This window comes from Lingula anatina, chromosome 5 (genome assembly GCF_051362555.1).
Source record: "Lingula anatina isolate TDL-2025a chromosome 5, LinAna3.0, whole genome shotgun sequence".
NCBI classification, from domain to species: Eukaryota; Metazoa; Brachiopoda; class Lingulata; order Lingulida; family Lingulidae; genus Lingula; species Lingula anatina.
This window is the reverse complement of record NC_141771.1, coordinates 12,711,122-12,735,673: the sequence shown is the minus strand read 5'-3', so window position 1 is coordinate 12,735,673 and position 24,552 is coordinate 12,711,122. Positions and strand designations below refer to the sequence as shown.

The 24,552-nt window shown below is 36.0% G+C and overlaps 3 protein-coding genes across 13 annotated transcripts in view; 2 read left to right on the top strand and 1 right to left on the bottom strand.

The window, feature by feature from the left end:
• Nucleotides 1-1,760, top strand: part of LOC106165372 (corticotropin-releasing hormone receptor 1) — a 71,598-nt gene extending 69,838 nt beyond the window's left edge. For 8 of the 9 annotated variants that reach the window (XM_087012845.1, XM_087012850.1, XM_087012848.1 and 5 more), the window contains one exon: nt 265-1,760. In XM_087012845.1, coding sequence (XP_086868971.1) covers nt 265-567 — 303 coding nt within the window. In that variant the 3' untranslated portion in view covers nt 568-1,760. The remainder of the gene's footprint in view (nt 1-264) is intronic. The other variant, XM_087012852.1, reaches the window with a different exon arrangement.
• Nucleotides 1-24,552, bottom strand: part of LOC106165350 (testis-expressed protein 10 homolog) — an 87,853-nt gene that overhangs the window by 27,809 nt on the left and 35,492 nt on the right. The gene's annotated exons all lie outside the window — the stretch shown is intronic.
• Nucleotides 13,606-19,179, top strand: LOC106165381 (carbohydrate sulfotransferase 10). Of its 3 annotated transcripts, XM_087013239.1 has the most exons (4): nt 13,607-13,824; nt 17,337-17,497; nt 18,197-18,526; nt 18,675-19,179. In XM_087013239.1, the coding sequence occupies exons 1-4, from the start codon at nt 13,728-13,730 to the stop codon at nt 18,690-18,692; spliced, it is 606 nt and encodes a 201-aa protein (XP_086869365.1). In that variant the 5' UTR covers nt 13,607-13,727; the 3' UTR covers nt 18,693-19,179. The 3 variants fall into 3 exon arrangements, with proteins under 3 accessions (XP_013399040.3, XP_086869365.1, XP_086869364.1); XM_013543586.3 differs by having other exon boundaries at nt 13,606-13,824; nt 18,197-19,179; XM_087013238.1 differs by lacking the exon at nt 13,607-13,824 and adding an exon at nt 16,553-16,970 and having other exon boundaries at nt 18,197-19,179.

The window sequence follows — 24,552 nt, the reverse complement described above, 5'->3', positions numbered from 1 at the left end:
TCACGCGTTACCACTATCAGGCATAATACGCTTTAGAGCTATTGCTGTTTTAATATTTCTCTCTTTCTCTGTTCAGTATTAACAAAAAAGGGGGAAAACAAATTTCATAATTCATAAACATTATATGCAATGTTAAGAATGGTGATCTAATTATTACATATGCACCGTGGTCATGTCCAACTCGAAATACATCAGGACCAATCCACTTTTTCGTCTTTCTGTAACTTATGTAGTCTACAGCTGGTCCCTTTTGTTTCATATTAGGTTCAGAATGCTTTGAAACGAAAGTTCTCAAGATGGCAAGACGACAGAAATATAATCAACTCTACGCGGTGGACACGAACATCAATGGACAAAGGCGAAGCAAGGACGAGTCTCTGTGTGAACAACGACCAGCTGCTGCCTCTAAATGAAAAACGAAAGCAAACTGAGCTGAGACACAGCACAGCCCCAGATCGAGACCGCAATGGAAACAAAGCGAATGGTCACGTGACCGTTACCGTGGAAATGGATATCGAAAGCTCCAAACCTTTGATTGGTGGTTCTGAGACTGTCGCTAATCTTTGAGCTACTACCTGATATTGTGTAACGCTGGTTCTGCAGAACAAAACGTTGATCGGTTCACTAGGTACAGACGGTAACAGACATTAGATCTACCGCCAAGTACAAATTACTGATTCTGCACCAAATGGTAGAGGACAAGCCTGTGAGTTGGCGGGAAAATGGTCATCAAGAAGTAACTGCTACAAATATTTGATTCGCCGCCAGAAATTTTGCTACATTATTCAAAATGATGTACAATAAGAAACGCTACTGACTGTGGTTTAGTCTTCGGGTGTGTGCAGCTGCACATAATCGAAATGCGCGGTTCAGTACAAAAACACGCCTATTACACAAGTCTCAGGATGTTTACATGGTTGCCACTATTTCAATACTCGGAGTGCATGGTTCTGTTGTTTAACATGTTATGAACAGATACAACGACGGGACTAAAGGCAAAAATAGCGTATATTAGGCTACGCAAAAACGCTAAGCTTTGACAACCTGTTGTTTTTACGAATTTAAGGTACATATAGTACATTTCAAGGCTACTTAATGTTTTTGAAAATCAGTTTTTCTTGATGTGAAAAGTACGTTTTGTTATACGCTGGAATTCGAAAATGTGCAGACTGGACCATATAGTACCGGAGTTAGTGTTGTGAGTTTTGCTTTAAATGGTTATGATATTCTATTGATAGACAAGAAAAGAAAAGTGAAACTTTGCCTTTTTGTTTTATCCACCAACGTTGCCGTTGACCGGAGAGATTTGATTACAGACAGAAAAGTCAACATCATTAGCAAAGTTATTAAGTCTGCAACAAGCTTACAACTCTCTCTTAGTTGAAAAAAATATATAGAACATGGACGACCGTGATGGCCACAAGGCACGTATAGAAGCCATATTGCTTTACATAATTTTTAATATTTTTTCCCACTATGTTCAACAGAGATGTTTATTTAAACATTTGAGGTATTGTCTAGGTTCACAATCAAATCCGTTTCCTAGAACAAATTTGATTCAACAAGTGGACCTGTTCCCAAAGAACTGTAAGAAATTAAAGATTTTGGAATAGGACAAATAATAGTCCAGTGTCATACGTGTTATTAAGGAGAGCGTCAGTTTGTAAATACCGGGGGATAGTGGCCGAATGTAGCCGAGATGTAATGTTAAATGTTCTTGTAGTAAAATAAAATCTGTTCGTTATTTATAACACACTACACTTCAAAGCATGCCAACCATTATGTTTCGTATTTGACTCACCTAGTACTGCAAAGCTATTGGAATGCCTTCTTTGTTATTAAATCATAATGCCACATGATTCTGTTTTTAAAACAGACCATTGCAACGCACAATATTTACATCAGTATATTTTGAGTATATTGGTAAATCAAAAGCTTAAAAGAAATTAATTAACATCCATTTAAAGTCCGCGTTTAAGGTGGGACAAAGCCTTGCTCTGAGCAAAATCATGATTTTCGGATTTTTTTCTCGTCGTTTTAATTCACATATTTATCTTATATCTGCAATAAAAGTATCTTCTCCATCTGGTTTGAAATATTGCTATTTTTTCATAAAGGGATAAATGGTAATATCGCGGTATTTTATATCGGTTGTGTTTTGTTTATCTCTTTAAATGAAATGAAGGGAAGGCGTTTAGATTTAGTAAATCAGAAGAAGAGATCTGTAATTACTGTACAAATGGGAATGGTGTTAAAAGAATCAGAATAACTGGCAGTATTGGTTCTGCACTGAACATTAAACGGCCGATTTCTCACAGTTTGAATTTGGTGAAATATCTTTATTTGTTTTCACTCCACCGTTGGAGGGTGAAACCGGAAGTCACTTGAAACTTATCAATAAATCTATAAGCCACGAAGTACTTAGCAGTGTCATTTGCCATTTGAAATCAATCTAGAACATAAATCATAAATCCTAGGTGATCAGTTAGTAGTTACTTGTTAGTCTAATATGTAAATTTACATCCAAATCGCACACATTTTGGAGCTGCATCTTTAGGTTTGTTAACATAAATTCGTTCCTGAGGAAGGTCTTACTGGCTTATATTTCAGGCCAAACCTTGTTTTGCACAACCAAGCCATACTTACATGACCATATTGAAATATATATGCCATACTGGTAAGAGCGTATTTAAAACAGGCTAAAGGTGTTCCTTAATTAATACCGTATTAATTTGTAATGCCTACTGCAAGCGACTGCCAAAAGCAATTTAAAGCACATCAATATTAATATATAACTTTAACTTTGACGATTGCTGCATGCTGACAGGGTTGTTCTTATAATGGCACTGAAAAGGATCTTCAAGGTACTGGTTTTACTGGTCACTATGTGTTCTGCAATACTGTTGTATTTGCATTGGATGCTCCAGGTAATTATACTTTGACTTCTTTAAAAATGATAACATAAAACTTGATTTCTGCTCGACTAAAAATGTCAAGCAAACAATTGTTAAAGGGACACTGCATAACATGCTATTACAAAATATTTGATTAAATTTCGTTTAAAACCAAAGGATCAGAGAGACGGCACGGCCTTCGGGTATTGTACCACCAGTTGAAGTAAGCTCATTCGTCTTGGAAAAAAAAAAAAAAAAAAAAGGGACACGACCTCCAGTGCTGTGCTTGACAAGCTATACAAAATGCAGTAAACAAAAGTTCTCAATTTTTTTTAGAAAATTACCATTCATAAGAAAATCGTGGGGAAAAGTAAAAGATCAAATCCAAGATTGCGGTAAGATTGTGAATATAGGACTTCCCGAATTCATTAGTAACTATGAGACCTTGGAAATTTGCAAAGTGTGGTTCATGGTGAAAAGTAGGTCAAAGGTCGATTTCAAGGTCACAGTGAGATTGCCAGTATTTGATTTCCTTTTCAAGTGCATTAGTATGGGCGTATCCCTGCTAATTTTGGAGTATTTCACATTTTATTTTCACCAGTGAATATTGCGATGTTGCAATTTGTGATATAGCGCAGCTCGTAAACCGCATGGAAAACGAATATAATAATAAAAATAATAATAATAATGTTTATTTGCAACTAAAACAGTTGGATTGTACAGTAATATAAATTGTCAAACTCACTAAATGAGGATAAAGTTAATAAAACTTATTTAAAGGTCTTGAGGTGAAATAAAATATTCGGTCCTCTGAGGATATTAAAAAAATAATTCATTTGAAAACACACAAAGAACTATAACAGGACATAATTTAGTGGTACGGTTTGATTGTTTCTGAAGATTAAATGGTTCTCAATTTTGGCACGGTATAAATTTGAGTTCAACGCAGAGTATTTGTCAAAGCTCGGGTATAAACGTGCCCCACACGCACATTTGAAGCAGGCTGAAATCCTTCTTCAGTCTGGGAGTCACTGACCCATGACTGAGTTGGATGGAGAAGCACTGTGCGATCTGGTGTCAGTGCCGTTGAAGGGAAGAAACAGGAGGAAGCCCATGCAAAACGTATGAAACACCACTCACAGCCTAGTCAGCAGTAACTATGCCGACGTTTCACACACACGAACACACCCACACAATATATATATATATATATATATATATATATATATATATATATATATATATATTAAAAGTTAAAACGTTTTTCCTGTACGAGTAATATAATATATTGTATATATATTGTAACCCAGCGGGCAAATCAACCTTGAGGTATCAATGTTGAATCAACTTTGACGGTCAACTTTGAAACTATGTTGATATGACTTTGACTATGAAAGTTGAATCAACGTTGAACCATTAAGGTTGAATCAACCTTGAGGTATCAATGTTGAATCAACATTGATACCTCAATGTTGAATCAATGTTGAAATTAAGTTGAATTTGAAAATTGAATTAACGTTGATATATCAATTAGGCTATCAGGATATTTGATTGAAATTTGCCTGATGGCTGAAGGTGTTCTCCAAGATATCAAGCATTTCTTGAAAAAAAAAGACTCAGATCTGAAAAGGGGGGAAAATTAGGAAAATTACCTACAAAAAAAGGTAATTTCGGAAGAAAAGGGGGGAGGTCCAGACACCGGGACAGGCCCCTGTATCCACCTATGGGTCGTCAGATTCTTTTAAAACTTTCCAGTTTGTTGCTCATGAGAATGAAGTATGCATGATGTACGGACCAAAACAGCCCGAACATAAAAAAAGACAAACAACAACTAATTTAAATATGAATATAATATATTACAAACAATGAACATACACTACATACACTAACTAATACTATCATGTTGCATAAACTTTAACATTTGTCAAATACAGTTAAATTCTAACAGATTCGTAGACAGTTAAGTTTTGAAGACGCAATGTCACAGTTTTCTGAGTCCTTATCTGTTGAACGTTCCTCCTGATAGTGTGGGGTTTTGAAGACGCAATGTCACCGTTTTCCATGTCCTTATCTGTTGAACGATCCGCCTGATAGTGTGGGGTTTTGAAGACGCAATGTCACCGTTTTCCATGTCCTTATCTGTTGAACGATCCGCCTGATAGTGTGGGGTTTTGAAGACGCAATGTCACCGTTTTCCATGTCCTTATCTGTTGAACGATCCTCCTGATAGTGTGGGGATTTGAAGACGCAATGTCACCGTTTTCCATGTCCTTATCTGTTGAACGATCCTCCTGATAGTGTGGGGTTTTGAAGACGCAATGTCACCGTTTTCCATGTCCTTATCTGTTGAACGATCCTCCTGATAGTGTGGCCTCACAAAGTACAGTTAAAAAAGTACAGTTTTTGTACTGTAAAATTGTTACACACTGTCCACACTCACGTGTTGCATCAGTTCATGTTATCCGGAGTCTCGCCCTTAATAACAGTCCCGCACTTCATTTACATTATAGAAGTATTCAGGCACATACGTACGGCAATTACTCATAAAAATTAAACAACAAATTAGCTTTACTAAAATAATTAACACAATAACGTCACATCAGGTAGTTAAGATAATTTTAAGAAAACAAAAACAAAGGGTCACCCGTCTAATTTTTTCTCACAGCTAACTTAAATTTCCAGAAAAACAGGCATTTTTGGCTTTTTCAAGCTTTTTCTTCAACCTTGAGTAAAATTTTGTCCATTTGCCATAAAGTAAGGCTGGTGACCCTATGTTTTTTTCTTTTTTTTTTTAAGATAACCTGAACATCAAATCTGGAAAGTTTAAAAAAAAACTGACGACCGCTTTTTTCACAAAATTAATTTTAATGAAAAAGGGGTAAAACAAGCGTTTTATGAGGGGTAATTACCCTATGCATACCTCTCTAGTGAGATAATCATTTAAAACTATTATCAAGGTTATGATTAAGGTTATAAGGTTAAGGTTGACCCAATGTTGAGATCCAGTTGATATGTCAACATTGACAAAGGGTTTACAAACACAGGTTGATTCAATGTTGAAATCCTGTTGATCTATCAACATTGAAAATTGATTGACAAAGAAAGGTTAAATCAATGTTGAGACCCTGTTGATCTATCAACATTGAATATTGGTTGACAAGAAAAGGTTGATTCAATGTTGAGATCTTGTTGATCTATCAATATTGATGGATCAACATCATCTCAACCTATCCTCAATGTTGAATCAACGTTGAGTGCCCGCTGGGAATGCGTTTTGAAAACGAAGCCGCGCTGCACAGTTATACAGACTTGTAAAAGAAACGAACAAATAATAACACACATTTTCACATTATAAGTACAATAGTGGCAAACAAGCTACGGCCGACATACACCACCTAAAAGGCAGGCGTGAATTTACGACCAAGTTAAAACTGGTGAAAATACTACTCCAGTTTGGTGCAACTGGTTTTTCTCGGACGTATCGTTTTGCGCTGAAGTTACTCGGGCGCAACTGCTATGCCTCAGTTACCGGTGCTACCGGTGCCACGGGGCCCTCAAGCTCGACAGTTAAAAGTTATCTCAAGGCTAATATTGCAACGGAGACTTTTTGAATGAAGACACTACTCCTGCGAAAATCTGTTCCATTTGACGTTCACTTACAGTTCCCAATCTAATTTAGAACATTTGGTGTATTTTTTTACAGCTATTATGTTGTTCTGTAATGAATGTAACAGTCCTAGAACTGTTTTTGCGAAGTCCTTCAGAATGTCCTAGAACAGATTAAGAACATTTTTCATTAAAAAGTGAAAAAAACATTATGTTCTCGGACAGATTGAGAACCGTAAGTGAGCGTTAAATGAGACAGGGGGGAATTTGAGTGTAGGGGCATTTAACGCTCTTGGGAACAGGCAATAAAATACTTATATATTCCCAACACGTCTATGGTTTATAAAATACCTAAACGTTTTAAAATTAATTCAAACACTATTAAGTTTGCTAAAAATAAAATAAAACATTTTTCGGTAGACTCATCAATCGTGTCGCCTTAAAGAGACCGAATATATGAGAATGAATCAGTCGTACCGCACATGAGATTGAAGTATGCATGATGTACTGGTATTTCACCTCCATCTGTGGATGTTTACGCCACAAAAATGCATAAATATATAATAAATGCGAAGGTTAGTATTTTTCATACTGCATTCATAAATTCCTCGCAAAATAAAATGTAACCCTTTGTCGGGATCGACCCGAATTCAAAAGGCAATCCTGACGAGTAAAGGACGTAATTATAAGTAATTTAGTCTTGGCGGGCAAACTTGCAGCACTGAATCCGTTTAAGAGATTGTAATGACAGATAAAATATGTATAAAAGCTACCCTCTACCTGGAAAGCAGATATTATAGGCAAATTTTCAAATAGCCAGAGAATCAAATGACTGACTATTTATCTAAAGACATATCTGTGAATATCTTGTGAAAAATCAATCTGTCGATCGCCCTATTTGAGGGTATATAAAAGCCACTTCTTGTAATGACTCCGCGTCACTTGCTTAAAGTCATAATAACTCTTCATTTTGGCCAAAAATTGGATTTTCCTGGAGTAAACGGCAATTTTCCCGTACTTACCAATGGTCAGCGACCCCATTCCTGCATTCAAAGATAATCCAGGGTTTTTTTCCTAAACGTACGGTTTTTTGTTAAAATCTCTTAAGAGATTTTAACTGACGGAGCTCTCTCTGACATCGCATAGTCACTGTTGACCTACTTAAAACCGCGGGAAAAGCAGACAACAACAACACTATATAAGATTCATGAGATATATTCGTCTTTTTGTTAAAAATACATTAATATCCACAATGTGTGCCATTCTGGGCTTTTCGTTATCCGACGCACTGTACAAAAACTCGCAACTTACGTCTGCGTCCGCATTAATGCGTTTGGCGCCATATGTTATTTTGGTCTCGAATGAACGCGAGAATCCGCGTGACACCATTACGTCATTAGCAACGAATGCCTTGATGAAAGCATCGTAAGCCCTATTGACAAGCACATATTTTAGTTTTACTACAATAACGGCCGTTTTAGTGGTAAAATACAATAGAATATATTTCCATGCGTTGTTTACAATGTATTTCATGCGGAATTTTGAATCTCAAAGGAAGAGTTATTATTGCTTTAATAAAGCAGAGATACGTTAATTTAGCCTTGTGGTTGACTTGGATTCTGTCGCACACACTTACGTGAAGTTTTAGATCAACGTATCTGGGGTTGATCGTGGGAGTGAAAGGTTTACTTGTGTAAGTGAGAATCCATCGGTTAGAGAAGCAGTCATCCATGGTGATATTAGATACTTAATATTACAATGGCATGGAAAAAGGTCTGTCGTGCTACTGGTAATAACATACTGCTCTGCAATATTGTTCTTGCTGTATTGGAAGGGTAAGCATATTGTTTAAATCTTTGTACCTGCTTGATAACAATAACACAAGTATTGATTATGTCTAGTTCAAAACAACTATTGATAAAATTTGGAGAAATATTATAAGGCATGTTTTAAACAATCGTTGATTAATGAAAGGTGGATGGAATTTGAGATGAAAATACACAGAACGCAACGCAAAGTATATACATCAGTATATTTTGAGTATATTGGTAAATCAAAAGCTTAAAAGTAATTAATTAACATCCATTTAAAGTCCGCGTTTAAGGTGGGACAAAACCTTGCTCTCAGCAAAATCATGTTTTTTGGATTTTTTTCTCGTCGTTTTCATTCACATACTTATCTTATATCTGCAATAGAAATATCTTCTCCATCTCGTTTGAAATATTGCTATTTTTCATAAAGTTAAAGGAATAAATGATTATATCGCGGTATTTTATATCGGTTGTGTTTTGTTTATCTCTTTAAATGACATGACGGAAAGTTGTTTAGATTTAGTAAATCAGAAGAAGAGATCTGTAGTTACTGTACAAATGGGAATAGTGTTTAAAGAAGCAGAATAATAGCCAGTCTTGCTTCTGCACCGAACGTTACATGGCTGATCATGATTTCTCACAATTTGCATTTGGGAAGTTGTTTTTGTTTTCTGGTGTATTCACTCCACCGTTTGAGGTTGAAACTGAGAGTAATTTGAGACTAATCAATAAATCAATATGCCACGAAGTACTTAGTAGTGTCATTTGACATTTGAATTCAATCTAGAACATAAATCATAACTCCTAGATGATAGTAAATAATGTAGGCCTATAATTACTTGCAGAAACCCCCTATTGCGTAAAATTATATCCACACCGCACAGGAGCTTCAGCTTTAGATCTGATAACGTAAACTCGTTCCTGAGTGTGGAATTACTGTGTAATATTTCGGGTCAAACCTTGTTGTTTCGTGATGCACAACCAAGCCACAATTGCATGATCATACTGAAATATGTATGCCGTACTGGTATGAGCGTATTTAAACGAGTTTCATCATACTACGTTAATTTTAATGCTTATTGCAAGTGATTGCAAACAACAACTTAAAATACAGACAAATTACATAATTTTAACTTTAACGACTCTTGTCTGGATAAAGGGTTGTTCTTATAATGGCACTGAAAAGGATCTTCAAGGTACTGGTTTTACTGGTCACTATGTGCTCTGCAATACTGTTGTATTTGCATTGGATGGGTACCGCTCCAGGTAATTATACTTTGACTTCTTGTAAAAATGACATAAAATTTAGTTTCTGTTCGATTAAAAATGTCGAGCAAACAATTGTCAAAGGGACAGTGCATAACATGTGAAACAGAATTGCTTGCTATTAAGTTTTTGATTGAATCTCGTTCAAAACAACTATCGATGGAATAAAAATTATATGAAAATTATATCGTTGATTTAAGGATATAACAATATCCTTAATGGAAAATGAAATGAAAAATGATTCTGAGATAGAAAATATCAACTTGAGAGAATAAAAAATTAAAAGATTTCAAGTTTTTTGATGACCTTTTCAAAATCTCAGCCCACTTAACTCCATGGACGTAATCAAAATTACTGTATGATAATTGAAAAAGGGATTAAAGCTCTTCAATTGAAGTTCATGAAATATCAATATGAATGTATGTACAAGATTTTCCAGTTAGCCACCGCCAACCTGAGATCCGCCCTTTTCTCCGAAAGGAAGCTGCAAGTCATGGGGACGTCACACTTATCAACTTCTCCAACGTTACACATAAATACCATCTAGAACATGATGCTATAGATGCTAAAATCTGGCAGGTATTTCTCCGTACATTTCGCAACCAATTACCTCCGCCAAGGAGGTAATATTTTCCTTACTGTTAGTTAGTTTGTCTGTCCGCGGCATTATGAAAAAAGTCATGGGCGGATTTTGATGAAATTTTGAGGATAGGTAGAATGCTTAGATTTGGGGGCTTATATGACTAACCAGTGAGACACAAAGTGTGATAATTACGTCTTGACCTATTTTACAATGATGCACGTCACAGACGTTATTTGTAATCTGTGACCTGACCTCTTGCTCTTGCACTGGTTGGCCAAACTGTAAACTCCGTAAGACATTCGTTGATGACCTAGCCATTACTTAGAAAGAAAATTGACACGCTTAAAAGTGACCTGGCCGAATACATTCACCACTTCATAACATTCGTATATTTGATAATCTTTCTACGTTGCATAAACGATGTTCTTTTAAAAACTGAAAGACATTGTTCAGATTTCACAACTTCACTCTCAAAATTCTAACAACATTAGTGCCTTGATCGAGATGCGAGGCTTAGTACACATGCAGTTTCTGATTACTTAAAGTGATGACAGTTAATACAGGTGTACCTCCATAATTTGTAACAAATCCGGGGAGAATGAAAGTTGATACGTACTGGTACAATCTGGCAGGCATTTCTGTATACATTTCTCAACTTATTTTTCAATGACTTCACCCGTTTGATGAAACATTTCTATTCACTTCGTGTTTGCACATAAAAACATCAGGGTCGCCGCCATTCTTTTATTTTGCTTTGCATGTATTTTGATGGTTAATAGCGTTGAAAACGCACCATTCTTACATCTCAGTGCTACAGTAATTACGCACATTGGCAACTATAGATTTGAGACAAAAGTAAATATAATCTCAAAACTACAATTCTGTATCAAATTACATTATCACATATGCATTTCAACTATTTAAACCCCGTCAAACTGCAGAGATTTGAGCTGCGCCACTGGATCCTCTGCCTCCACGCTGATCTTTGTTGACCTCCTTTTTACCCATAACCATGTTTCTCTGTTGAGGTAACTTTTTACAATATTCTTTCAGTCATTCAGTTGGAACAAGGTGCCAGATGAATGGGTGTCAGTTATCAATAGGAGAAAAAGTATGTTACAAGACAGATGCCGCAACATAAGAAATGTTTCATACTCCCAAAATTTAAGTGCAAAATGGATTCTTGTGGATGACAAACACAAACTCATTTTGTGTTTTATGTATAAAGCCGCAAGTCGTAACTGGAAAATAGTATATAACATGCTAACTGGACATTTTTCTTCATCAAATCTAACATCCAACAAGAACAAGAAACAAACCTTTACCCGGTTAGTCAAATTCAACAACAGTGAAAGAATAATGCGCATGAAAAATTATCTGAAGGTTTTAGTTGTGCGTCACCCATTAGAACGAATTGTGTCAGTTTTCAAGGAGCAAGTGCAACACCAGCTAGGTCCAGGAGTGAGAGCTTATATCAACCAACAGTACAACAGGAATATTTCAAAAAGCAAAGACATGACATTTTGGGATTTACTTCGATACATAGCGGATAATGGAGCAGACAATATTCACTGGAATTTAGTTGACGACTTTTGCAGACCCTGTTATATCGGATACGACATCATTGTTCATCACGAAACTCTACAAACTGATGCAGCAAACCTTTTTCATCTGCTTGATGCTGAAAACTTGATAAGTCAATTCCCGCAATCCCACCGCAAGGTCGAGATCCCTAGCAACCAGACGCTAATACACAAATACTACAGCGGGATTGACCAAAGATTGGCTAGGCAAGTCTGGGATATTTACAAGGAAGACGCGAGTTATTTTGGATATAAACTAGATCTTTAGGCAGTTTATGGCTTTAAATAGCAAGGTTAGCATTTCGAAGTCTCCCACTTTCCATCTTGCTAAGTTGATTATTGGGAATAAAATACCAATCAACACACACACATTTATATAGGGATATACGTGATAAGCAAGGTGTTATATATATATATAGGGATATAAATTGTAAGCAAGTGTGTTTATTTCTATGGGAATTGGTGGCCATCTTGGATATTTATAATTGGCTAAGGTTGCCGAGGTAGCAACCAAGCCAAATTTGCTTCAGGACCCCATGGGGGCAGGGATCAAGAAAAAGCACTTCAAAGGAGAAAAAAACTTATAGATGTATTGGAGGCAAGGGAGTGACCACACCACTATTTGTACGGGAGGGTATAAAACGAATGTATAAACGGTGTATTGTTGAATGATCTTGTAGGAAAATAAAATCCATTCGGATAATGGTTTTTAACACACCACACTTCAAAGCATCCTGACTATTATATTTCTAGATATTCGTATTCAACATGACTTATAATGCACGACGGTGTTGGAATATTTTATCAACAACTAGATAATTCTGTTAAAACATGTGTGATATTTACATCAATGTATTGTGAAAAGAAAGTAATTAAATGTTTAACGCTCGTTTGAAATCCACTTTGATTACGGGATAATACCTTGCTCTCGCTGCAATCATGTTTTTTTTTATATTTTTCTCCTCTTTTGTATAATTATTCTATATCTAAATATATCGTCCCCATCTCGTTTGAAATACTGTACTTGTTTCAATGGGAAGAAAAAATATTTGATTTTATTGCGGGATTTAATAAGGGCTGTTGGAGCAATATATATTGACGTACGCGTGCAGTTGTATTTTATCCTATTTAAAAAAAATAACATGCCAAAAGATTAAGTGACCTCGTAAATTGTCATAAGAGATACGTAAATAAATGCTGCATAAATGGGGGGAGCACAGTAATTAGCAGAAACGTTCTGCGTCGAAGCTTAAATGCATGGCTGAATTCTTACAATTCAAATTTTGGAAGATATCTCTATTTGGTTTCCGGTGTATGGTCTTCACCATTTGAGGTTGATAATGGAAGTTATTTAAGACCTTTCAATAAGTCCAAGTCAACAAATAATGTCATTTTGATACATTTGCCACAACCGACCAAATACGCACACCCTCAGCCCTATAATCAATGGAGCACTAAAAATAGAAATCCTAGGCGACAGTTCAAAGTGTACATTCACTTTTTGAAAACCCAGAAGACCTTCGTGATTCGGGCTCGATCCTCTGCTACTGCGTCGACTAATGTTGTAGGAAAGTGGCGTTATTGCTAGGCCTGTTTACCGTACTCAGACCATTAGGTAACATACCTCAAAGCATTATTTTAATACAGCATAAGAAAAAAGACATTACCAAAACAATAACAAATGGTAAATTGATTCAGGCAAAAGAAAACGTAATTTTAGCTTTAGGTCACACAATGAATAGGATAGTGGTTTTCGACATTTTATGCCAAACCTTGTTGTTTCGTGTGCACAACCAGGCCACATGTGCATGATCATATTGAAATATGTATGCCGTGCTGGTATGAGCGTACATGAAACATACAAAATGAGTTTCATCATACTACGTTAATTCTAAATGCCTATTGCAAGTGATTGAAAACAACAACTCAATATACAGACAGATTACTTTGACGACTCCCGCCTGCTGACTGGGTTGTTCTTATAATGACACTGGAAAGGATCTCCAAGGTACCGGTTGTACTGGTAACTATGTCCTCTGCAATACTGTTGTGCTGTTTGTATTGGATGAGCACCGCTCCAGGTAATAATATTATGACTGCTTGTAAAAATCATGACATAAAACTTGGTTTCTGCTCGATTAAAAATGTCAAGCAAACAATTGTCAAAGAATCAGTGCATAACATGTGAGATACAAATGTAAGCTATTACAAATTTTTTCATTAAATCGCGTTTAAAACTAGAGGATCAGAGAGACGATACGGTCTTCGCGTATTGTACCACCAGCTGGAGTAAGCGCATTCGTGTGGAGAACAAAAAAAGCGGACACCACTTCCAGTATTGTGCTTGACAAGCTCTACAGGGTGCAGTAAACAAAAGTTCTCAATTTTTTTTAGAAAATTACAATTAATGTTTAAATAAAAACGAGAAAAGTTAATCAACGGATCTAACGAAGTATCGGCAAATAGAACTCAGGGGAAAACAATGCGCAAAAAAAAAAAAAAAAAAAAAAAAAAAAAAAAAAAAAAATAATAATAATAATAATAATAATAATAATAATAATAAAATAATTATAATAAATAAATAAAAATAAATAAATATCTGAATAAAAAAAAGATTAAAAAGAAAGAAAAGACTAAGCATGAAGTTATGGAAAAAGAAACTAAAAGCTATTAAGTTTTACTCGGGGTTTACTACTATATAAAGAATTCAATAACTTTCACGACTTCTTGTATCCAGTCACGTATTGTAGAGACATACGAAGAACAAAGTACATCAGCTCAGAACTCTTGTTGAACGCGTTATCGGCAAAATAAAAAGTAATGTATTTCTGAACTCAACGACAAGTGAATTGGAAAATTTATGGGTCATATATTGTTATTTAGAAAAGCCTTTCTGTAAGCTTCTCCTGCATAGTACATATATAGTAAAGACATAAAATGGATAATAAAAAATTATCTAACAATGTATTTGTAAAGTAATACAAATGTGCTAAGTATTTAAGTACGGATTTTTTTGACTGTCTTAAATACGTTGAAAAGTGTTAAATGTATGGAAAATACTTTATTTTATTGTCTATCATTGAAAACGATGAAAATACGCATGAAAACATAAAAAATCAAATAATTTGCCCTATTGCTATAATTTTGTTTTGGTCTGACGGTTTTGTTTCAGTTTGACAGAATTTTCACACTTTTCAGACCGAAAGTCGGACATTTTTACCTGTCGTAAATTTTGTACATATGCTAGTGTAAAACACGGTAAACAGTGTAATTATGATAATAGGTGAGGCAGGTTTTTTCGACTCCTTCCTAGACGATAATATCGTCTAGGAAGGAGTCGAAAAAAACCTGCCTCACCTATTTAACACACACAATTAATTACATAATTGTGGCCGCCCCTCTACCCGAACTATTGAGCAAGTAATACCCGATGCCTTATCAGGTGCCAAATGATTTAATCAGTAAACCGACGAACAATCTGCGCGTCAGTTTTACCTGAAGCTAAGATCTAATATATCCGTTTATTAGATCTTAGGTACGAGTAAATCAATTCAGGAAATCTTTTCATTTTATTATTTTAAAAATCTGTTAAGACATCCTTCAAACAAGACATAAAAACCGTAATGAACTGATACTACATGTACGCATGATAGTAAAATTTAAAATGAAGTGATAGCGCCACAGCTTGCATATATACATGTAATATTGTGAAGACGTACGTACCTGTCCATACACTAGAAAGTTGTGTACGAGCATTTAAAGAACATTAGCTGAAGCTATAGTTCGTCATCATTAAAAAAAGTGCAGCCAAGGGTCGGACGCTTAGGTGAAGTCTTGTTGTACAGCGCATCGTATTTAAACTGAGAAATATTACATATAATTGCTCGATTCTCCGTCCAAATAGCTGTGTTTTCTTGCCTACAGTTGACGCATTTCTGTGCTTCAGCCACCTTTTTAGTTTGACATAGCAGTGCACGCTGCAAACGGCCTTTTATAGGCCTATACGCACCATGTACATCATCGACACATAGCGGTGCCATGCTGGAAACAGCAGAAGGACTACAATGACCCATGTGGCGCGCGGTTTCTGTCACGCGCACTTCTTATTTCCGCAAAAGATGAAAAGGGTCTATAGAAACTACGAGAGCTTGGAAATTTGCAGTGTGGCCGGTTCATGGTGAATAGTAGGTTAAAGGTCAAATTCAAGGTCACAGGAAGACTTTCAATATACGAGTTTCTACTCAAGTAGTAACTAATTGTAGTATAGAACGCTTTGCGCTGAAGTTACTCGGGCGCAACTGCCACGCTTCAGCTACCGGTGCTAACTTAATAGCTAATATTTATAATTAAATCACAATGCAACAGAAACTTTTTGAATGAGGACATGTTAGTTTACGGGCATTTGACGCTCTTGGGAACAGGCAATTAAATACTTATAAATTCCCAACATGTCTACGGTTTATAAAGTACCTAAACTTTTTTAAAATTAATTTAAACGCTATTAATTTTGCATCAGTCGTGCCGCATTGAAGAGAATGAATATATGAGAATGAATCAGGCGTGTCGCACAAGAGAATGAAGTATGCATTATGTACTGGTATTTCACCTTCGTGTGTATATGCATACGCTACAAAAAAGCATAAATATATAGTAAATGCGAAGGTTAATATTTTTTCGTACTGCATTCATAAATTCTTCGCAAGATGAAACTTACCCTTAATCGGGATCGACCGGTGTTCAAAAGACGACGAGTTTAGGACGTAATTTTAATTTAGTCTGGGCAGGCAAACTTGCAGCACTGAATCCGTGTAAGATGGTAATGACTAATAAAATGTGTATAAAAGCTACCCTCTACCTAGGTGGCAGATATAGACAAAAATTTTCAAAAAGCCAGAGAATCAAATAACTATCTATTTATCTAAAGACATACCTTGAAAACATCTTGTGAAAAATCAATCTGTCGCCCTGTTAAAGGGCGTATAAAAGCCACTTCTTGTAATGAATCCGTGTCAGTTGTTGAATAAACCAGCATTACATTAACTTAGCCTTGTGGTTGACATGGTTTCTGTCGCACACACTGAATCTGGGATTGATCAAAGAAGCACTGAGACGGATCATACATGGTGATATTAGATACTTAATATTACAATGGTATGGAAAAAGGTCCTTGTCGTGCTACTGGTAATAGCTCAGTGCTCTGCAATATTGTTTTTGTTGTATTGGAAGGGTAAGTATATTGCTTTAAACCTTTGTAACTCTTTGGTTACAATAACACAAGCATGTTTTAAACAATCGATGATTAATGGAAAGCACATGAAATTTGAGATGAAAAAATATTATCTTAAGAAAGTTAGAATATGTCTGAAAAATTCAAACTTAAATCTTCAAGAATACTGAATTACGTAGATGTGTTTTGGACTACTATCTCGCCAACATGTTCTACTTTGAATAGAATATGTTGGCGAGATAGCAATCCAAAAGACAGCTGACTTATTTAAGCGGATGGTAATCAAAAGGATTTATGTATCCAGTTGGCATTCATATAAAATCAAACTGACTGGGCTTTTATCACATACATGTGCAATGGTTTCAGGCAGCCAACGCCAAGCCCAGGTTCTCCCTTTTCAACCTGTTCAAGTTCACCACAAAGAAGAAGCAAATCAAGATGCATTCAAAGGCAAATATATCAACATCTCTTATGGAACACAGAAATACCACCGACATAGTGATGTCATAGATGATACAATCTGGCAGGTATTTCTACGTATATTTCTCAACCTACTTATCAATAATTTCACTAGTTCAATCAAACATTCCTATTCACTGTGTATCTGTACATAAAAAAAATATCAGGGTCGCCGCCATTCTATTATTTTTCTATGCACGTGTTTTGATGATAAATGACATTAAAGGCGTACTTTTCTTGCATCTCTGTGCCACAGTAATTATGCACATAGACAACTACAGATTTTGAAGCAAAAGTAAATAATGATAATAATATTTATTTCTTAAAAACCGCACTACACTACTGTCTCAGTGCTGTTTACAAATATAATTATCAGAATTACAAGTGATTATATAGATAATAAAAGCAGAGATTAATAAAACAATTAAAATGAATAATGTTGGTGATAATAGTAATAGTCTAAACAATAAAACTATTTTCTGAGAAAATATTTAATTTCAAGTATTAAATTTTAATTGAAGTACTGTGAAAATAAGAATGTTTTCAAGTCTTTTTTAAAAACCTCAACACTATCTCAAAACAACAATTGCATATCAAATCACATTATCCCATATGTATTTCAATTATTAAAATCCCATCAAATTGTAGCAATTTGTGCTGCGCCACTGGATCCTCTGCCGCCACACTGGAGTGCGATCTTTGTTGACCTCCTTTTTACCCATAACCATGTTTCTCTGTTGAGGTAATTTTTTTAAATTTTCTTTCAGTCATTCAGTTGGAACAAGGTGCCAGACGATTGGGTGTCAGTTATCAACTGGAGAAAACGTATGTTACAAGACAGATGCCGCAACCGTAAAACTGTTTCAACCTCCCATGTGAATACAGGACAGCGTATTATTGTGGAAGACCAACACAAACTCATTCTCTGCACCCTGAATAAAGCTGCAAGTCGTAGCTGGGGAATGGTGTATTTGACTCTCTCTGGACAGGTTGATCCCTCATCAGATTCGATAACCAAGAAAAAATCTGGCAATTACACGCAGTTACTCTCTTTCGACAACAATGGCATCAGGGCGCGCTTAAGAAATTACCTTAAGGTAATGGTTGTACGTCATCCATTAGAGCGAATTGTATCAGCTTACAAAGAACAAGTGCGGGAACGTCAAATAGGTCCTAGAGTGAAAGCTTATATAAACCGCAATTACAATGGGAACATTAAAAAAAGCAGAAATATTTTATTTTCAGATTTTCTTCAGTATATAGTCGATAAAGGGCCAATCAACAACCACTGGAGTTTAACAGACACCTGTAAACCCTGCTATGTTGAATACGACATCATTGTTCATCACGAAACTCTACTAACTGATGCAAAAAACCTGTTTCAACTTCTTGATGCTGAAAACTTGATAAGTCAATTCCCGCAATCCCATCGCAAGGTTGAAATTCCTAGCAACCAGACGCTAATACAAAAATACTTCAGAGGGATTGACCGAAGATTGGCAAGGCAAGTCTGGGATATTTACAAGGAAGATGCAAGTTATTTTGGATATAAACTAGATCTTTAAATATCAAGTGCTATACTACACAGACAGTTGTCATGTCCATTTAAGCCAAAAATAATCCAGATATACTTTACAACACAGATCATTGTCAAATGTTGGAACTTAATTAATTTGCCTTTTTCATATTTGTTTTCTTTTTTAGCCATTGAGTTAGTTCCTCTATAAAGACCCGCACTCTGCAAAATCTATGGTAATTTTATTTTCACTTAAAAGTTTATTTTCCTCTTTGAATTTTGTAAGTATACTGGAGTAATTTGTCAGTACACTCAGTAGAATCATCAATATATACTTCAGCCATATCAAAACTTTCACGTTGTTCTTATGGCAGATTCCTTTGTTACTATCAAAAACGCATGATAACAAAAAGGGGACCTTGGCCATTTTTGAATTTTACCTGCATCTAAAAGTAATGATTACTCTTCAAGAGTTTTGAGGAAAACATCAACATTGCTTACCAGTTATTTCTGTACAGGAAATGGGAAATGGCATAAGTGTATCTGGCTCTCTCTCTCTCTCTCTCTCTCTCTCTCTCTCTCTCTCTCTATATATATATATATATATATCTTAACAAAAAAGCCCATACGGATGCCTCTGCTTGGATTTCATTTTTCAGAAAAATTCAACCAAATGCAAATATATTCTTCTAGTACTGCACATTATCATTCCATGCCTTAAGGCCAGTAGAAGGGTAAACTACGCTTAAAATCATGTTTTTGAGTTTTTTGTGTGTTTATATTAATTAAAAAATTATCTGACGTTGGATTTAATATATATATATATATATATATATATATATATATATATATATATATATATATATATATATTTGAATTTGCACCGCAAAATGTGTCTTTTGATGAGTTTTTCAACCGACAACGCGCCCCAGTCAGGCTGACGACTAAACCACGCCTCTGTTGCTAAGGGCCATTGCCATGAGGGGGCGGAGCATAGTTAATAAGTTATAAGCCGATTATATGTGCGGTAATAGGTCATAAGTCTTACATCAGTTAAGCAGTGAAGAAGTCAAGTACGTTATGGGGAAGAGAAAAGTTCGTGTTAAAAATGCATTTCCAGAGGAAAGAAAGAAAATCAAACCTATTCATAAAATAATTAATAACTTCATATTGGCCTAAAGTACGGTGAATGATCTGGTATTAGAGGCAATCCACAGTAATCCTGCAGCGTTACCTGTAAAAAACTCGTATTAACACAAGTGACGGCCACTTGCTCTCGACAGACAGTTTCATCTGATCACTTGGCCGATAACAAAGAAGGAATCTCCGAGGTAAAATTACTCGATTGCCGAGGAAGACCCACTGAAACGTTCAAATGCATCTTCACCCCTCTTAACTGCGGTTAAACGTAATCGCCTTTGTAAGCGCTTCTTTCTACATATCCTTGACACCCGACTGGGCATCACTAGGATAGGGCCCTCTCCAGAGCTGTCAATGAAAATGACGGCACGCTTACAAGTCTAACGTGTGATAGGAAAATGACGAAAACTAATAAGATACAAAGTTACAAAACCGGGGAGATAATCAAACATCCCCAAACTATATAAGTGCCATAATATAAAAATAATAAAGTATGTTAATGAGTGTAACCAGGATTAATTAAGAAAAATATGAGAAATCACAACAGCTATAGGAGCAAAAAGTTGGCGCAAATGAAAATAAAAGGCCATATGATGTGAGAGAAGCTCACACCGTGTGTTTACAGTGTCGAACAGACTGCTGATACTGGGTACAGGGTATCTGCTGCTGAACGTTAATCTCTTGCAAGGAGGAGTCGGGAGAAGGAGAAGCGCTCGGCATTTCTGTGCCTCTGAGCAGTTTTGATGAGCAATAATACGCTGTGCCAACAAATCGCAGTCGATAACAAGTGAAGTAGAGGTTGATTCCGTCTCAGAAGAAGTGTGTGGCGGTGTGACTCGGCTTCTTTCCACCAGGAGCAGTGGATGTAAGAGCCAATCGTCATTTGCTGGATAATGAGCGCGCACTGGAGACAACCGACATCCTGGATCGCCTACGGTACTCCTCCCGGGAGGGGTCTTGGAAGGCATGGTACCATAAAGACAAAGGACACTGAGAAGTCCGCGCAAAGGCAGTTGCATTTATATATAAGACAATTCAGTAATAAAATTTCCCAGGCCAGGTAATTCAAGTAAACGGAATAAGTAATATGAATAAAATATACACTTGTACAGAGAACATATATACCCGGCATAAACCCAACGAATAGCTTGGGTAGATATGGCACGAGCCATATTGATATTAAAAGTGCAAAAAACATCTCCTAGTCTGCCGCCAGAGAAAATCCATGCAGGCAACAGCCTCAGCTTAGCCGTGCACGTAAAAACAGGGATATCTGGTAAAACCGACTAGGCAAACGAACATACAGCTAGGTGACTACCCAGAATAGGGGCATAACAGCTCCCACAAAATATAAACCTAGTATACCAGATACCACCTCAGGGTTCTCACTACTAGGCAAACAGTTAAACACCTGGGAACTACACCCAGAACCTAGTATACCAGATACCACCACAGGGTTCTCACTACTAGGCAAACAGTTAAACACCTGGGAAATACACCCAGAACCTAGTATACCAGATAACACCTCATGGTTCTTACTACTAGGCAAACAGTTAAACACCTGGGAAATACACCCAGAACCTAGTATACCAGATACCACCACAGGGTTCTCACTACTAGGCAAACAGTTAAAAACCTGGGAAGTACACCCAGAACAAAGAGCATAACAACTCCAAAAATACATATTACCTAGTCGACCAGAAACCCCTAATAATACTTCACCTGGTAATGCGGACACGGAGACAATCGGAAAATGGGGATATGAATAGATTATGGCATGTCAGTGACAGCCAGGAAATAGGAAATATGAAAACTGCAAAACTCCTGGCCCGATAGGAATATAAACATAAATAAAATAGATGCACACAAAAGAAATAAAATCAAGAATAACATGATGAAGTGACACCTAAACAAAATAGCTAACAACTGTTGTTGCATCACACAACAAATTATAAATCTACTGATAAGAACACATGAATAAGGGGGGAAAATGAAGACAATAAATAAATACTGGCCAGTGTGTGATCCAAGACTTGAAGTCACCCAATAAAAGGAAACAGCCGGCGCCGAAACTTGAATAACAAAAACTGGTGACTGGGGAAAACTGAATATTGTCCGAAGAAAATAAAGTCACCAAGTAACAAATAGCCGTCAACAGCCGTCGCTGAATCTTGAATACCAAGGCTCTATTCCCATAGATTTTAGATCGATCTATCCCCGCGGGGAGTCTCACTAGATTACTTTCAGATAATCCGACTTAAATGTCCGTCCCGCCTACTACAAGCTGTAAGGAGGTAATTAACTTTCGTGTCCGCCCGGCTGACAGTTATTTAGCGTGAACCCCCAGGGAGTTAGGTCAATCTAAAGTAGGTCGATCTAATCTATGGAAATGGGGTGTAAAACTGGTGGCTGCGGGAAAACTGAATATTATCCGAAGAAAATAAAGTCACCAAGTAACAAATAGCCATCCCCAAAGCTTGAAACCACAAAAAGTGATGACTGGTAATATAACCAGTGTACAAATAACAATAAAGAAACGTAAGTGATAATACAGTGTAGCTGATAAAACTGCGGGTAAATATCTCCGCAGCTACAAAGCTGAATGACTTCTCACTGAATGCAGCTCGCTAGAATTAGTCCCCAAAACATCTTTCATAAAATATAAATGTGTGTGCCTAGATACACAGCAGCTAAGACATTCCTTAACCCTGTTATCACCTTGCCTTGGTCAACTTCTTAAGGTCAAAATGTGCAGACACAAGACCCAAACAAAACGTTGATGTATTACCAAAAAGTTAATACCACCACTAAAACAAACCATTTGCTACATAAATACAATTAATTATCTTAATTGCAGTTTTAAACACTATTAATTTTATACCGAATTATAATTATATACCGAATAGAATATATATATATATATATATAACAAGCGTAAGTGTGGAACAGAGTGCTCAACAGTACGGAGCATTTGTACTTTCTTATAATTAATAAACCTCCTGACGATCGGGCATACCTTCTGGATATGCCCGTGAAAATCGGAGTCGGGGTTATTGCATGTCTTTTGTTTATTTATTTATTTTTAATTATATATATATATATATATATATATATATATATATATATATATATATATATATATCCTTTGTGTAGACTCATCAGTTGTGCCGCATTGAAGAGAATGAATATATGAAAATGAATCGGTCGTGCCGCATATGAGAATGAAGTATGCATAATGTACTGGTATATCACCTCCATGTGTTTATGCATACGCTACAAAAAGGCATAAATATATAGTAAAAGCAAAGGCTAGTATTTTTTCATATTGTTGAACAAAGCAGCGTTACGTTAACTTAGTCTTGTGGTTGACTTGGTTTCTGTCGCAAACACTTACGTGAAGTTTTAGATCAATTGATGTGGGATTGATCGTGTGAGTGAAAGGTTTACTTGAGCATAAGTGAGCGATTGTTCAGTGAGAGCATCCATCGGTTAGAGAAGCAGTCACTTAAGAATAAGCACTGTGACAGATCATCCCTGGTGATAAGATACTTATTATGATGGCATGGAAAAAGGTCCTTGTCATTTTACTGGTAATAACTCCGTGCTCTGCAATATTGTTCTTGTTGTATTGGAGGGGTAAGTATATTTCTTTAACCCTTTGTAACTCTTTGGTTAAAATAATACAAGCATTGATTATGTCTAGTTTAAAACAACTATTGATGAAATTGGGAGAAGTATTATAAGATATGTTTCAAACAATCGATGGTTAATGGAAAGTGCATGGAATTTGAGATGAAAAAAATATTATCTTAAGAAAGTTAGAATATGTCTGAAAAATTCAAACTTAAATCTTCAAGAATACTGAATTACGTAGATGTGTTTTGGACTACTATCTCGCCAACATGTTCTACTTTGAATAGAATATGTTGGCGAGATAGCAATCCAAAAGACAGCTGACTTATTTAAGCGGATGGTAATCAAAAGGATTTATGTATTAAATAGACATTCATATAAAATCAAATTGACTCAACTTTTATCACATAATTGTGCAATTTTTTAGGCAGCCAACACCTAGCCCAGGTTCTCCCTTTTCAACCTGTTCAAGTTCACCACAGAGAAGAAGCAAATCAAGATGAATTCAAAGGCAAAAATATCAACATTGCTAATGGAACACAGAAATACAATCGAGAGAATGGTGCCATAGATGATACAATCTGGCAGGTATTTCTCCGTACATTTCTCTACTTATTTCTCAATATTTTCACTAGTTAGATCAAACATTCCTATTCACTGTGTATCAGTACATAAAAAATATGAGGGTTGCCGCCATTCTATTATTTTGCTTTGCACGTGCCACAGTAATTATGCACATAGACAACTAAAGATTTTGAAGCAAAAGTAAATATTATCTCAAAACTAAAATGCCATATCCAATTACATTATCCTATATGCATTTTAACTATAACA